We start from the raw sequence: 17,355 nt of genomic DNA on the forward strand, positions 1-17,355 counted from the left end.
GCAATGCAGAAGTAAGGATGGCATGATACGGTCTGCTGCTTTCTGAGCTGGGTCTCCAGTCAGTAGTGGTCATACTCTGGCCACCCAGCTTTGAAGGCTGCAATGCAGAAGTATGGATGGCATGATATGGTACGGCCATTAGGGATGTAAAATCCTGTTTAATTGGTTAACAGATTAAAGAGGATGATGAGCAGGGGGATCCCTCCAGCCTGGCTGGAGCAGCCTCCCCCCACCCACTGCTGGGCTGGAGCAGTCCCCCTTCCTCACCACAGGCAGGGGCTGCTCCAGCCCTTCCAGAACAGACCCTACCTGTGGCCCCCTGTCTCCATAGTGTGGTCAACTCACCACCGTGATGCCTCCTGTTGGTCACATGGGGAAATTGGCTGTGTCTGTTGAGTGTGCTGCCTCCTGATCGGTGTCTTGCCCGTGGTTGTTCTGCATTCCTTGTGCCCAGACTCTGGCTCTGGCCCCGCATTGCTCCTGTGGTCTGTTGGTGTCTGCTTCAGGAAACTGCCCTTTGGCCGTGCCCGCTATTCTGTTCTCCCTGCTTTTGGAGGTAACAGTAGTACTCAGTCCCAGCACTTGCTTCCATGGCCAGCTGCAGCCAAGATCTAGCCCCTCACTTCAAGGGCTAGCCATAGTCTCTAACAGCTATGCTCCAGTGTGGCAAGGTGCAGTGCAAGGGGAAAGGGGGGGACCAAGGCCCACCCACTACTTTGAATCTCAACCAAGGACCATCTGGCAGCAGCCATGTGCTGCCCTCCTTCACTCCCTTTGACTACTCTTGTTCCCTGAACTGCTTCTCTGTGACCCTTGCATATTCTCAGCCTCTGTATCAAGGCCCACAGCCTGGGAGGTATCAGGTTGGAACTTCTCTCCAGTTCCCCTGAACCTGTCCAGCACTGCTCTGTCCAAGCTGCCACTGATTCCCTCTTCTACTGGGACCCAACTGGTCAGGGCAAGAGAGAGATACGCTCAGCTCTGCAGCCTTTTATAGGGCCCAGCATGGACCTCATAGCTTGCAAAAACCTGACCATTCTCTGTCCTGTTTTTAATCCTCTCCTTGCTGGAGTGGGCTACAGCCCAGTATCTTTACAAACATATTGTTTAAAAATGCTAATTTATAACAATTATATATGCAAAACATATTGCAAAGGGCTTGTGCATGCCCCTCTGGAGATCTGTGGATTCCAAACCCATTTTAGGTTAAAGTGAAGATGAATTTGGAGAGATCCTGCTAGTCCCTCTTAAGTATTTGTATACCTTACTAGACACAGTTGTCATAGCTGGGAGTCCCTACTTACGAGTCACCTAGTCCTGAAATAATAATACTGTAGATCAGTATTGAGGGGCATTGACAAGCTGTACTGAGGACACTTTCACAAGCCCCTCTTTATGACATTAGTTGTTGGCCATTCACAGTAGCGCTGAAATCTATTACAACTGAGTAAAAATGCAAGATTCAAGCAATTTAATACCAGTTTTGGAAAGTGCTATATATTGACCAGATACATTATTTTAAAAACAGGATCAAGCACAATTTAGGCAAAGGAAAATGCTTTTTACTAAGAAAATAGAAGACCAAAACACATCTCCATACAGGTACAATATTATAAAAGGAGAAAAAAAAGAAAATTCACATTTCAACACAATTTGTGTTTCAGCTGACCACTGACCCTCCAGAAATAAATTAAATCCTAGATTGAATTTGAGATCTTAAAGATTTATTTTGTCTAAATTAGAATTGTTCCCACAAACATTCCAGTGTCAGAGAGATTTCTTTATGCCATTTGCAGTATTTAAAATAGACAGCAGTTAATTTTGCCATTTATTTTGTGTGTGAAAGACAGGCAAATCTACTGGAGTAGGGTTACCATACTTTAAATTCCCAAATAGAGGACGCTACCAGGGAAGGGCAAGGTTGAGGAAAAGAAGTTAGTTTCTTTTTACTTTGAATATCTAACATTTATAAACAAGTGTAATGGCCTTAAAATAAGTGAAAATCAAATGTAAACATACTTTACATGCAGTCTGTCCTTTCCAACTCTGCTGCTTCCTGTTGTGTCCATGCATATTTCTCTGTAGAACGTATTTTTGTCAGCACTGTCTGATTGCTCATCAAGTAGCCATAAAAGTCTTTGTGTGTCTGAAGTTGTATAGTACAAGCAGGATCCTTTTCAGCAACTCAACAGTCAATACCATCCCACCCTGACTTCCGGGCTGCTGCTGGCAGCAGTGCTGCCTTCAGAGGCAGCCTGCTCTCCAGGTGCACAGTAGTGAAGGAAAGCGCTACCAGCAGCAGCATCACAGAAGTAAGGGAAGCAAACCTATAAACGATGCTGTGAGGGCCTGCCAGAAATTGCAGTTCTACTAGAAACAAGGTTGAAAAAAGGATAATTTGGGGGGAGGGGGGAGGAATCACAGACATTTGTTCATATTTCAGAATCCACCTATGCAGAGATTGAAGGACCAAAAAAAGAATTAATGTGCAGGAAAACCCTAGATATATGGTAACCCTAGTCTGGAGAATAATTTCAATTTTCATATTTGTTATAAAAGAATTTAAGGACAGGTTGCCATGGAGTTGCCCCTCTCCCTCCCCCCACTGTTGCAGACAAGGGAGGCTGCCATGAAAAACAGCCTCTGTACACGGGCAGGCAGCAGCCAGTGTGTGGAGGGTTTAAGCTCCCTGCTACACAGGGCTCTTCTTCAGGCTTGAAGTGTGCTGTGTAACTCAAAAGCATGTCTCTTTCATCAGCAGAAATTGGTCCCATAATAGATATTACCTCATCCACCTTTTCTCTGCAATATTCTGTGACCAACCTCAGCTACAAACTTCACTGCAAACAACATGCATATTTTGTGCAATTAGGCCATGTTCACTTAGTTACTTTAAGTGTGCATTCCTTTCACTTGTAACACAAATATTTCTCTCTGTCCTCTAATGGACTGATCCTGGTCCCAATGATGTTAATGGGAATATAACTGGGACCAATCCTGGAAGAGGCTCAGTACCCTCGACTCCATTGCTTTTAATGGGAATTTAGGATCCTTGTCACCTTGTTGGAAGTTCTCAGCACTGCTTAGGAAAGCAAGCAGACGAGAGCTAAAGCAGTTGCTATGTGTGCACAAGTCATTGGGAGAGTATGGAGAGCGAGGACAGGATCAGGTCCTAAGCAATGATTTGTAAAAAGCAGTGTATGCCTGTTTTGCACCATTCAGTGCTATAGAATGCAATATCAGTGATAACATTTTATTTTATTTGGATTAAGATAATTTCCTTTATTGAAAAATATGTATAAGTGTCTTTGATAATGGTCGCAAGGCAAAATCAGAATTATGTTAAAGTATGAAGCTGAACATTATGGAGTTTCTTTTCCAGATGACAGATCAGTGAATTTTCAATCATTTAATTAATGCTCTTAGACAGTTTGAATTAACTTATTAAATATGATAATGTATGAATCTCTCTCATCCCTTTCAGCATGCATTTAAAAAATAAAAAGGAAAAGTGAAGTGCATCCAAAGTGTGATTAACTGAGCTGGTATCTCTGTCACAAATCTAAAATGCAGTGGTGATGAATTACATGAGTAATCTTAGGCCCTATCTATGATACACTGATAGCAAACAACAAAACTTGGTCACAAGTTAAAAGCTGCAAGTTAGAGGAGATCTGTATACTTATAACTAAGGTAAAACCTGGCTGTTCTATGATTTTTACCCAGTTGCAGAGACATTACCAGACCCTGCCTACATTACAACTCGGTCAGGGAACCAACTACAGTAAAACTCCGATGGTCCGGCATCTGATGATCTGTCACTCCTGATGGTCCAGCAACATCAGGAACCCGGAAGTGCTCCGGGCAGCCGGACCATTGGAGCTGCTCTGCCTCCAGCTTCCCCGATTCAGCTGCTGCTAAAACTGGCCAGCGGCTGAATCGGAGAAGCCGGGGGCAGAGCAGGTACCAACCCAGCAGCGCCCCAGCTGCTCTGTCCCAGGAGTCCAGATTCAGCTGCTGTTGAAACTGATCAGGGGCTGATTCCAGGAAGCCCAGGGAAGAGCAGCTCTGCCTCGGGCTTCCTGGAGTCAGCCCCTGATCAGTATCAGCAGCGGCTGACTTGGGGACACCTGGCGCAGAGCAGCTGGGGTGCTGCCGGGTTGGTCTCGCTGCGCCAAGGGTCGGCGCTACCGGACCAACCCGGCAGCACTCCAGCTGCTCTGCTGCAGGGGTCCCTGATTCAGTCGCTGCTGAAACTGACCAGCAGTGGCTGAATCAGGGACACCTGGGGCAGAGTCAGACTATCGGAAGGGGGGGGCTATGAGGGGTCTGGGGTGGCACCCCCCCCAGCCCACCTCACCCCAGATCCCTCATAGCCCGCCCCTTCCAATAGTCCGGTATATCTGATAATCCAGCACCCCCTGGGTCCTAAAGGTGCCGGATTATCGGAAGTTTACTGTATATTTTAAATAGGTCTTCTGTTTCAGTTATAGATGTAATACAGACAGGGACTTAGACTCAGGCAGGAGAGCTATGCTTCTTCCTTTCCTTTACAGTGGCATCTTGTATTTCAGATGAAGTTTCAAAAATATTCACAGCTGGTCAATGCCAAAACAAGTCACTTTTGAGCAATGCAAATGCTCTTGGCTCCTACAGCAGGAAAATAATAGAACATGTTTTATGCAAACAGGAATCGAGGTACACACACCTTTATTGGAAACCACTGCCAATTTTTTCAGTGTTTTGGTTGACAGTATTAGCTGCTACCCTTACAGCCTTAGGCTGTAACCTACTGTGATCAGTCTTAAATGGCCTGATTTTCACAAGTGCAGGGTACCTATAGTTCCCATTGACTTTGAATTGTGGCTGCTCAGCTTGTCTGAGAAATAAGGCCCTAAATGGATCCATGTATGTTCCTATTTAGTCACAAGGTATAATAATGGCTGAGCACACAGTCTCCAAGGTCATTGCTGTCCCAAGTTACAAAAGACTCATCTTCAACACATGCCATGCGGGCAACACATGGAGTGCTTTTTTTTTTTGATTTGCTATATTCACATCTTCACTAGAAGAAATGGGGAAACATTTGTTGCATAATGAGGAATTCCACTTATATACAAATAACTAATTCTCAGTTCTTCCTTTGGTGAGATTTGGGTTTTCAGAATATCTGGTAGTTATTTTCTGTACTAAATAAATAACAATCTCAGAATAAGATTCACGTTTAAATTAACGTATAAATACATTAGAAACCAAGCATCACAAAAATAGATGAAAAGGCATTCTTTGTAAAAACACCACAAGTGTTGGTCTTTTTTATACATATATAAATTACAAACCTCATAATTCTCAAAACACAATGTAGAATTTAGAGCCATTACCACACACTGTATTTTATCAAAAGCCTTAGTAAATTGTCAAGTAATTTTCCCATCATTGCTTTTTCCAAATATCTCAGCAGTCTCTCTTCACCTAATTAAAATCCCCTGCAAATTGTACTTTTCTTCCTATCACCTTTTGCTCTTAAAAAGACTAAAGCAATCTATCTATTTATTTTAGGACCATAACAGAGTAAGCAATAAAAAAAGACAGGGGGCTCTACATCCTCTTCAAGGGGGAGGGGGAATGATTACTTATCCTGTTGTGCACACATTTGCCTCACCAAGTTTACTCTTGTACCTGGATCTTGGCTTCTAGCCTATTAGCTCAGGCAAAAGAGTTATTGATTTCTGCCACTGGTTCTAGACACAGCAAAACATCGATAAAGCACGTGGTCCCCTTTGTCTAATCTTATGTTACCCTTTCTCTGGTTTTAACAACATCACAGACAATCAACAATAGCCACATTCTGGGTCTACTAATGTGGAGCACTGGATTTCACTCAGAGAGTATATGGGGAGAAATGAGAAGGAATCCAAAAAATAATAGTCATGTCAAATTCAGGGCTTTCAAAGCAACTGGAGGATAACTTGAATGAATCTGTGAGGGAAGAAAAAAGAGCTAATCTAGCAATGATCTGGCCACAACATCTGACTTTATATGGAATAACTGGATAGAAATGAAATTAAATTCACATTTTGTGGCACGAAGAGGAACAAAGGATCAACTGACAACCTGAGAAAAGTCACACCTTTCAAGACTTCTATTCACACTGAACAACTGGTAGTCTACTATGCAAAGTCTGTAGGAAACAAGCAGCCAAACCATTGGAAATGCACATATCAACAGCTGGTGCAAGACCCACTGTTCCAGCTTTATCAGTACCAGAAAAAAGGGGGGTGAATAACCTTTGTTCAAAGCACCAAATAGGTCTGTTTTGGAGTCATTTCTGGTCAGTGATGTTCCACCTGGCTCTACAAACTCCTCATGTGAAAACAAAAGATACAAGTTTTTGGAAGAACACAATGCTGAGAGGTTTGCTTAAAGCAGCAGAACCTTAAAAAGAAAACATATCAAACTAAAATCTTTTGGCAGATAGTGTCCAAGTTCTGCAGCTAAACTGAACCACTCATAGCTTCTGCAGCTCTCTATAAAGGATCTTCATTTATAAACTGCATCCCAAAAAGTAGAATAATCTGCAATAATTTACCTTCTTTTGCTTACATAAAAAACGATGATGTGATTATTTGCAGTCTTCCCAAGAATCATGTTTTTCAAACTAATTCAGTTTTTTCTGTTAATGAATTCCATACAATGATTAAATTGTAGAGTACAAATATTATTCCAAATTTTAAATTGCACACAACATTGGACACCCTACAGCCAAGAATTTCAAAAGTACAACCACAGAACAGAAGGCTGAATGAAGCAAGGACACCTGTAGCTTTGTTCTGCAGATTGAACAGAATCTGCCATTTGGATACATCTGGCTTATTCTCTTGACAGATTCTTCCTATGGTGTCACAATTCATTGGTTGTGATGACAGTGAAGAAAATAGAAGATTTATTAAAAAGCAAAATCAAATATCTTGGCAATCAGCAATGATGAGATGAAGAGATATAGTTCATTATCATTTGTCTATGGCTAAAATGCCTTTTTTGTTTTTGGTGTGATGAGGGCTCCAAATTCAAATTACAACATTATGTCATTTAAATTAAACTTTGGATAGCTATCCTATTCATGTGATAGGAGCCATTGCCAATACAGTTTATCAGATTTTTATGGGAAACTGTCACGCAAAAGGGGGTAGATAGGAGACAACAAAATGATGGAAAATAAGTTACAAGTTGCAAAAGTCATGATCATAAATTGGTCTGAAAAGGATTCCCTGCAGAGTAGAAGTCAGCACACAAGGAGTGCAATCTTTTGGTATGTCAGTGCATTTTAGATGGCTTTGCCGAAGACGCAGGCCAGTCATACACATCTGGCAAGAAGGATTCATACTCGTAGCTCCAAACCTTTGATAGTATATATTGGCTCTTGTCGGCAGGTTCAGGGTAATGAAAAGCCATGTTGTTTGCGTACATAAATTCCATAACCTGAGAAGTTAAATCATTGCATAGATTGTGCCTATTAATACCATTTGGGACAATATAATAGGAAAACATAACAGAACTTTAGGTAAATTAGATATATTTAAAAGGGTTTGGTTAAGAGTAGTAGATAATGTCAAATTTCAAAAAAATTTAAAATTGCACATTCAGATAAAATATCATTATATACATTTCTAAGGCAGCCATGAAGCCACAACCTACATAAAACATCAACACCATCTAGGAGAATGACCAACTATCTTCGCCTCAGATTAAAGCCAGTTATTTATGGGACCATTCTATAACTTGTAAGTTAGGTGAAGGCATGCTGAAAGAAAATCTTGCAATGTGACCTAAAGGATGTATGGCTGGGTTCATTCTGACTTCTGGTGTCAATGAGTTCCTGGGATGATGGCCCTCAATTAAGAGAGCCATGAGTTCAAATTTTGGCTTCAAGAGCAAGAGAAACCATTATGGGGTATTATAGGGCTATGGTAAGTGGAAGAAACATTCTAGTCCTTTTAGAACATTAGATATAAGGACCAGAACCTTTTAAGGGAGCTAGAAATGAAATAATGTCAAAGAAATCAAAGGAACAGTTTTGACAAGTGATCATTAACAGAATATAAATAAACTAATATTTCATAAATCTCCCTTGTGACAGAATAATACAACTGTAGGGCTAGCAAGGACATCAAGAAGTCATCTGGTGCATCACGCCATACTGTGCAAGATTAAGTATACTTGGTCCAACCCTGACAAGTGTTTGTCTAACCTGTTCTTTAAAGCTTCCAATCATGGAGATTCTACATTCTCCCTGAATCATAGAAGATTAGGGTTGAAAGAGAACTCCGGAGATCATCTAGTCTAACCCCTTGCTCAAATGAGGCCCCATCCCAATTAAATCAGTGCAACCTCAACTAAATCACGATAATCCATTCCATTGCTTAACTATCCTTATAATTAGAATCTTTTGCTAATATGCAACCTAAACTAACTCTCACTTGCCATACACTAAGCCAACTATTTTTGGCCTATCATGGATGGGTGTGGAGGACAACTGCTGTTACATATTTGAGGACTAACCAGGTCCCTCCTTGCCTTCTCAGTTTTTAGTACCTTTCCTCATAGATCAACTTTTCTAAACCTCTTATTCTGTTGCTCTTCTAGATTCTTTAATTTGTTTGCATCTTTTTACGAGTGCAATGCCCAAAACTGGCATAAAACTTCAGCTGAGGCCTCACCAATGCAGAGCAGAGTTAGACAACTACCTTTTATGTCTCATGTACAACACTCCTGTTACTATGTTCCAGAATGACATTTTTTTTTGCAACAGCATCTCATTGTTGGCTCATAGTCAATTTGCAATCCTCTATAACTCCCAGATCCTTTTCAGCATATTGCTGCCTAGTCCAGGTGTCTTAAACTCCTGGCCCGCGAGCAATCCCAGCCAGAGCAATTGTGCAATCCAGCACCAGCTGGGAACGGCCCATAGGCAAGGAGCTTGAGACTCTTGGCCTTATTTCCTATTTTGTATTTGTATATTTGTGCATTTGATTATTTCTTCCTAAGTGTAGTACTTTGCACTTTTATCAATAGCCTGAGTGTTGGTCTGTTCTTTTTGGTCCCAAATATGCTATAGAGCTCAGGAAGTGTATATAATGCACAGTGAACCTTTCAGCTCAGGCCAATCACATCCACTTACTTTAACAGCAATGCAAATAGAGACTTCTTTTATGTTGGACATGGGTGGATAAAGCCTTCCTTGAGCAAGTTCCTCATTAGTCAACTGGTCTGTCAATGCCTGTATTCAAAACATATATTAGCAATTTATTGACCCCTTGCAGGAGGCAATGCACCACTAAGCTGCAAACAGAGGAATATATTTGTGAGTTCTGATTGGTACAGTTGACCTAAAATAAATATAAAAGTGCTTTCTATAAGTCAGTCAAAGCCTCAAAAATTACTGTAATATGCTCTCTGCAATCTGTGACCAAAGCAACAAGCCTCTTCATTTTATTATTAATTATTATTATTTGTATTATTATTATTATGTTACCATCTAAGCCAGTGGTCCCCAACCATTTAAGGTTGCTGGGTGCTAGGGGGCGTGGCCGTTCGCCTGCCAGGCGCCAGAGGGCGGGGCCCCCCCATCTCCCACAGCCGTGCGCCAGGGCCGGCGCCCCCTTCAAGCACCGCGCGCCAGGGGCGGCGCTTCCCCCCCCCCCAAGCGCCGCGCGCCTGGGGCAGGCACCCCCTCCCTCACAAGCGCTGCGCACCCGGGGCTGGCGCCCCCTTCATGCACCGCGTGCCCGGAGCCGGCCAGCGCTCCCCCCATGAGCCGCGCGCCCAGAGCGTGGGCGGCCAATCCGCGGCGCTCCCAGGACAGGCGCTCACCGTGCGCCACATGCCCGGGGCCAGGCCAGCCCCGAGCACTTGGAGGGCATACACAAATGCCCCCGCGGGCACCATGGCACCCGCGGGCACCATGTTGGGGACCACTGATCTAAGCTGATGTCAGATGTTTCTTTGCTAAAGTGCCAACGTCTCTACTTTAATGACAGTAAAAAATTAAATTTCAAAGAAGTCACTGTACTGCAGAGTTGGCCCATTTACGATGGCGGCACAAAATGATGGATCCCCTCATTACACTGACCTTCAAAAAAATCTCACCAACATATATAAGTAAATATAAAATGGAGAAGGGCAAGTGAAAAAACAAAGAGACAAAAGAAGCTGCAGAATCTGATGGAAGAATGAAACAGAAATTACTACCAAGACTGGACAGAGTGCCTTTTCCCCTATGTTTGCAATAAAAGAAACCATACACAATAAAAATCACACATCCTGTATTTCCGGGTTTAAGATTTTTTTTCTACCTTTGATCTGTCTTGTAGCTCCTCTCTGCTCAGGTAACCCTAAAAATTCTGGCTACAAGTTCTGACAGTAACACCATCAAACCATCTCATGGATGATTTCCTCCCTCTCCCTTTCCCCCAAGTGCAGAGACTCTTGTTGGCAAATCAAGTACAAAATTCCCATTCAGCTGAAGAAATGGGTTGTACCCAGGAAAGCTCATGATACCATCTACATGTTTTGTTAGTCTTTAAGGTTCTGCAAGACTATTTGTTGTTTTTTACGTTTTTCCAGTTACAGAGCAACTCGGCTAAATGTTGGACTACACAGGGCACCTGGGGAGAGAAAACAACATCAGCCCTAGACTTGGACAATAAATGGGGCTTTCCCCTACCTCTGTAGAACATTTTTGTTGTTGGAAATTTGAGAACTAAAATATTTTGGCCAAAAAAAGTTAAATACAGTATTTTGATTTACTGCTGCAGTTCCTCATGTGCCCATTATGCTCCATAGGTCAAGATCCCTCAGTAAGCTCCCAGGATGCACCAAGGTCTTCCCTCATGAGGAAGGGTAAATATGCGTTATCAGGATCCCTGGCTATGGTGCGTCAGAGTACAGTGCATTGAGAAGAATGAACCACAAGGTAACCAAACTACAATTTCCATAAGCCACTTGCAGCTGCATTTACAAGTTGAAATATTTCATATTTCAGGAACTCTATTTTTGGACAAAAGTATAAATCTTTGGTCATAAGTAGACATTACCCACAAAAATATTGATAATCCAAACCTGTTTTCCATTGAAAAATCATGTCAAAGGGACTGATTTCGCCTTGCAAAAGCATCATCTATGTTTGAACACATACCTTTGCAGCCTCAAGGAAGACGTTATCACTAATATGCCGAACACCACTGAGGATGACAGCCAGAGCCACACCTAGAATACAATTATTATTATTATTATTATTATTATGATAAAATCATTTTTAATATGCAGCCCTGTTATTGAAAGGGTGCAAGAAATGCAAAAAAGATAAAAAAGGGTTGCAGATTTATGAATGATTTTTAACTTCCTATGTGAAATGCCAGCAGATTCATAACAAAGGAGAGACAGAAGTACTAATTTTGCTACATTAATAGACAGACAGTGGTATCAAGTGTTGCACTGGATTTGGCTTTTTAATTTTAAAAAAAAATTTATTTTTTTTTGGTGAGTGAGCTAAACTCTTGGTTCACACATTGACTTTAACTGAATGTTAAAACACAAGTTCTTAATACTAACTACTGATGTCCTAGTAACATACCAGAATGTTCAAAAAAAATTTGGAGGGCGGGGGGGGAATACAGGTTTTCTTTTTTAAAAAATTATCCCATGATGCCTCTTTTATACCGTTATCTGTACAAAAGTCATTAGACAAACAAACCTGCTTCCAAGAAACAAGTACTTAGGCAAGTGGCCATAAGGAAGCAATATCTTCAATAATATGACTTGGTAATTTATATGTATAAAATGTAATGAAATTGAAACCTGCTAATTGTGCACAGAGACAGCCCAGGTAATCACATATTATGATCACTCATGCTTATCAGATCACGTATCCTTACCAGCCTCCATTTATTTATTATTATTTGCTTAGTAAGTTTTGTCTTAAATTAAACTACACTCTTCAGGGCTGGGAAGGTCTAACTGTGTGTGCCTGTATAACATAGCCTCAGTCCTGAATGGGGTCTTTAGGCAATGCTGCAATATTAGTAACAATTTAGAAATAATCCAATCTTAAAGTGAAATGACAGAATTCTTTATACTACCTGGAAAAATATAGGCATTGTTTCCCTGGCCTGGTCTGAAGGATCGTCCATCTTTCAAAACCACATGCTCAAAGGGACTACCACTGGCAAACAAACACCGCCCCTGTTAAATGAGAGGGAGTAATTCACAGAGTCTGCATTACAAAAAAATAAAGTCACTATGAATGAGAGGCTGACCACACAATGTTTTCACAGTCAGCTAGAACCCAATGAAATAAAGGTACTTAAGTAGGAGTGCTGGAAAAGGAGTGTTAGGTACCATGGCCCCATCACGTGCTAAAGTGGGATATGCCCTCTCACTTTTTACCAGCCATAAAGATGAGCAATGGGGGAAGGCAATGAGGGAGCATGTCAGGAAGAGGCAGGACCACAGTTTGATTGCCAGTTGCCCCCCTACTTTTAGAGTTTCCTTCACTTCTGAACTTAAGCATGAGCCTAATTTTTTTTTCATATGCTTTATGTCAGAGCTATGCAAGTGCCTTGCTGATTCAAAGCTCCAGAGACCATCACAAGAAAACCAAAACTCCCACTACAGCAGCCTCAAAGAGACAAAAATATTAGCAAGATTTCCTTCTGAGGTACAAACATAAGGAAACTGAAAGTAGGACGCATACACGTCAAACTCTGAAGCTTTCTAAGGAATGGAAGATGTCTACTTGTTTAAAAGATATTAATTCCTCTTAATAGGACACAGTTCTCTAGGAAAGTAGGTAGCAAAGTATATGTGAAGTCAAGATCAAAAGAGGATAGAAACTAAAACAAAAAAATATTTCTGCAAAGCAGCAGAGGGCACCAAAACATCACCATACTCTTGTGTGAAATCCAAAAATAAGCAGCAAGAGTTTCTTGATGGTTTCTTGATGCTCTTATGAGGTTTGTCTATGCTGGACTCTCTCATATTAAGTGTTATTTTAAAGTTTCCCATTTATAATGTTTAGGCTATTTCTGAGGTCAAGAAACCCAAAGGGCTAGGAGAGAAGGACTGGTAATTACAAAGACAAATTACAAGGAGAACACAGAGTAATTTTGGATAATCAAAGTTTTGGCTAATAAAGGGAATTCTCCATGTAATTATTAAATGTTTAAGATCATGATGAATTTTTGATAACCAAGGCTGTACTGACTGCACTTGAGAGAAATAAATATTCTAAAAATGGACATAATAGTGGGTGGTAGTATATATAGTGAATAAAGTAAATAAAATTAGAAGGATTAGAAAAATTAAAATCTCCTTTCAATAAATCTTCCGTATTTCACAGCCTTAACATTACAATACAACAGTTTAACACATACATGTGAATGGCAGATTGAAATAATTAAGGCAGCTCTTTTATTGGAGAAAAACAAAAGATTCCCTCCCAACCTACCAAGGACTAATAGTTTTGAGAACTGTCCTGACAATATTTTCTTGGTGTTTACCTAAGGAAAACACTGCACCTGGATCTACCTACCCAGCACTATATTGTGCTGGAAACTGACAGTGGTTTTAATTCCAGGGAGTGCATTTCGGCATTCTACATATACACATGGGGGGATTCAATGGAGACAGGTAGGGTTGCCAGATGGCTGAAACAAAAATACCGAACACCCCCCCACCAAAAAAAAAAACCACTGGGAAAAAATTTTGTTGAAGGAAAAAAAAAAGGGGGGGAACCAAAGCAAAAAAAAAAAAAAAAAAAAAAGACTCTAAGAACCTGGACTACTGCTAGGGCTTACCAGGTAGTCATTTAAAAAAAAAAAAAAAAACGGACACACTTCACGGGTGGGAGGACCAGCCAGGAAGGGAGCAGTGCTGGCCGGGAAGGGGGGGGGGGGCTGGAAACAGCTAACGGGGGAGGGGGACAACGGGGCTAACCAGGAAAGATGGGGGGGCCAACAGGAAGCAGGGCTGGTCGTGGGGGGGGTGGAATGGGGCTGGCCACGGGATATTGGGGGGGGACCGACTGGGAGGGGGCGGGGCGGGGCTGGCCCGGGAGTAAGGGGGCGAGGGAAGCACAGCTGGGGGAGGAGGGGTGCAGCGGCGCTGGCCAGGAGGAAGGGGGGGCAGGGAGAAGTGCAGCGGTGCTGGCCGGGGGAGATCAGGAAGAGGAACGGGCCGGCGGGAAGCAGAGCTGGGGAGGGTGCAGGGAGGCTGGCCGGGGAAGATCAGGAGGGGAAGTGGGGGAGAACCAGCTGGCCGGGGGGGGGGGGAAGGGTGAGCAAATTGGCTGGCAGGGAGCGGAGCTGGCAGGGAGCGGGACTTGCTGCCTGTCCCGCGCAGGCTCCTGGCGACGCACGAGCGAGAAGGAGGCTTCCCCTTCTCCTCACACTCAAGTGACTGAGGGCTCCCGGCCGCAATCGTGGCCCCGCCTCCCAGCTGGGACTCCCAGCCGCTCCCCCCGCCCATGCCAGGCTTCCGTCCCGTGCGCAGCCGGAAAAATCAGAAAATGCTGGACATTGTACATGTCCAGTATTTTCTGATTTTTATTTTACCGGACAGAGCGCGCAAATACCGGACAGTCTGATACAATACCGGACACCTGGCAACCCTAAGCTGTTGTTGTGTAGACTCTCTCTAAAGTGAGAAACAGAACTGGAAGACCCTCAATTAGATCACATGTGGGTAAGTACCCATTATACACATTATTGGAGCTACACTGAATTATAACAGCTGAAGATCTGGCCCTATCTTCTGTTTCTGTTTATCTTCAATGCAAAGTGTCTGAACTGTGAATTTTGAGTTGTATATTTTATTCACCAAAACATTGCCTAAGAAACACCAGGGGACTAGCCCATATACAAAGAATAAATTGTCCTGAGGGACTAAACAAGTCTTATGTGCATGCTGCATAACAACTGTGCATATGAATTCCCTTGTGTTGTAGAAATACAGCACCCAAAAATCCAGATTTGGTCTCTTCCTAGAGTGGGCGTTTGCCCCTTCAAAGCCCCCACTACCGACCGCCTCACCTGGTGGATAGCTAGCAAGACAGACGAGAATCTCAGCTTTCATTGGGGAGACAAGGGTGAAAGGTAAGTTTCAAGCTCTTTAGTTTGCACAATAGCCTTAAAACATATACAGCACTATTAATCAATATGATACCCAGCGCTGAAAGGAACAAAGCACAAATACACATTTCTGCCACAGGAAGCACCTAAAGATCCCTCCCCACACACTTTACTGAGTCACTTAAGTTTGGGATGTTTTCCAAAGAATCAGTTCAGTGACTACCTGCTTCTGAAGTCCCAATGCCAGTCCATGGATGATGGGGAGATCACACAGGACAGGATTCAAAAAGGTTTAAGTGGGAGGCATGGCAAAAAATTGTTTTGCAGGCCAGCTCACAAGTGTAAGCCCAGCTCTGCTGCTCCTTCTTTCTTCTCTAGCTCTTGCCTCTTTGCTCATTTCCTCAAGCAAAAATCAGTCTTATGTGCATGCTGCATAAAAACTGTGCAAGAGAAAGCTTCTGCTGGAACTGAACTGATAGTGGGCTAAGTTAGCTGTAGCAGCACTGAAATCAATTGAATTATACTCGTACAGATTGAACCTCTCTAATCTGGCACCCTCAGAACCTGACCAGTGCCGAATCAGAGAATTTTCCAAACAATGGGAGGTCAGTATTGTCTAGCAGCATTACCAACACTTCCACTGCTTACTGCTTACTGGGCTCTTAGAAGACATTTATGGGTAAATTGGAGCTAAATAACAGAACACAACACTGAAAGCCAGGACTGATAACGATGTTAAATTTCAATTAAGTAAATGAATAGCTGATAGGATTTCCATTGACTATTCAATTAGTCAATAAGGACTAGTAAGGAGTTCAGCCTTTGAAATGTACAAGAGCCCCAAGTGGGCTCTTGTGCATTTCAAAGACTGAAATGCAGAGTGGAGCCTGGTGTCAGCAGGGGATTCCCTGTTGGCCCCAGGCTCCATGCTGCAATTCAATCTTTGAAACGCACAAGAGCCCCTCCTGGGGCTCTTGTATATTTCAAAGTGGAAGCGCTGGATGGAGCCCGGGGCCAGCAGGGAGTCCCCCGCACGGACACCAGGCTCCACATAGCATTCCAACTTTGAAATGTACAAGAGTCCCCACTGGGGCTCTTGTACATTTCAAAGCGGAAGCCCCGGATGGAGCCTGGGGCTCCTTGCAGTGCTTCCGCTTTGAAATGTACAAGAGCCCCAGTGGGGACTCTTGTACATTTCTAAGTTGGAATGCCACCACTGCACTCCTACCCCTTCCCACGGAGCTGGAGCTGGAGAGCTGGCTCACCTCACCATCCCCTCCTCATCCCCTCGCTACCTCTTTGTGACAGAGGCAGCAAGGGGAGGGAAAGCAAATAGTCAACTAGCTGATTAGTCACTTACATCCCTAAGGACTGGCAGCTGTAAACAAACTTTATGGAACCACATTAAACTAGGCCACACCCATGATAAGTGGACATCTGGCTGATTAAAATCATGTGGAAACATGGATGTTGCCGGACCAGAGAGTGCTGGACTAGAGAGGTTCAGCCTGTTTATAAATCCAGAGTGAGAGAGATCAGAATCAGTCCACTTCGCTATGCTTAATTTTAAGTGTTCTGACCAATTCAAATACATAGGAAATTAAATGCCAAGTGTGAGCATTGGACTGCAAGAGACAAGCAGTGACATCCCCTGTTCTGAGGATCCAATTCAATGTTCAGTAAAGAGTGCTTTAACCACTAGGCTGTAGCTAGTTTCTGTCATGACTATTACATAAAATAACTTTCTTTAAAAAGAAAAGCTAGAAATAGTCTTGGAAACGTTAGTCAAGGTTGAAAACAGAAGTTACTTCTAGTAACCAATGATTGCATTTCAATATTGCTGTCAAAACAAACAAGATTTAGACCTCATCACGAAATATTCACTTGCCAAATGTAATAATTTAAAATAAGAGCTACTTTTTAATTTATACCAAGCCAAATATGCATTTGAAACTGGAACACAATGAGCAGTTGTATTCTTTACCTGGAGAAATCTCCAAGTTTAGAAGCTTGGAGGTTTGCATTCTTATTTCATTTTTCTGTCTGTAATATATGTGCATTCACATTTTCATCATTATGTACCTCTGTTAATGTATAAGCTTCTTCAGCAGTGCATTCCGCTTTCGCTGTAGGGTTACTTAGTGCAAATATGATAGGTCTTTCATTGATGGAACCCATTGCTTTGATCACATCATGTGAAAAAAGCCGGCCAGCCCCTGCAACTCCTGAA

The 17,355-nt window shown here is 42.6% G+C and overlaps 1 protein-coding gene across 1 annotated transcript in view; it reads right to left on the reverse strand.

The window, feature by feature from the left end:
• Positions 1–2,111: 2,111 nt before the first annotated feature.
• The window catches only part of ME2 (malic enzyme 2), a 47,874-nt gene continuing 32,630 nt past the window's right edge, over positions 2,112–17,355 (reverse strand). Inside the window, exons 12-16 of the mRNA XM_075932656.2 lie at positions 17,208–17,350; positions 12,138–12,240; positions 11,195–11,265; positions 9,179–9,277; positions 2,112–7,479 (exon numbers count right to left, since the gene is read on the reverse strand). Of these exons, the coding sequence (XP_075788771.2) occupies positions 7,315–7,479; positions 9,179–9,277; positions 11,195–11,265; positions 12,138–12,240; positions 17,208–17,350 (581 nt within the window). The 3' untranslated portion in view covers positions 2,112–7,314. The remainder of the gene's footprint in view (positions 7,480–9,178; positions 9,278–11,194; positions 11,266–12,137; positions 12,241–17,207; positions 17,351–17,355) is intronic.

Source organism: Pelodiscus sinensis, chromosome 6, assembly GCF_052426305.1.
Source record: "Pelodiscus sinensis isolate ZL-2025 chromosome 6, ASM5242630v1, whole genome shotgun sequence".
NCBI classification, from domain to species: Eukaryota; Metazoa; Chordata; order Testudines; family Trionychidae; genus Pelodiscus; species Pelodiscus sinensis.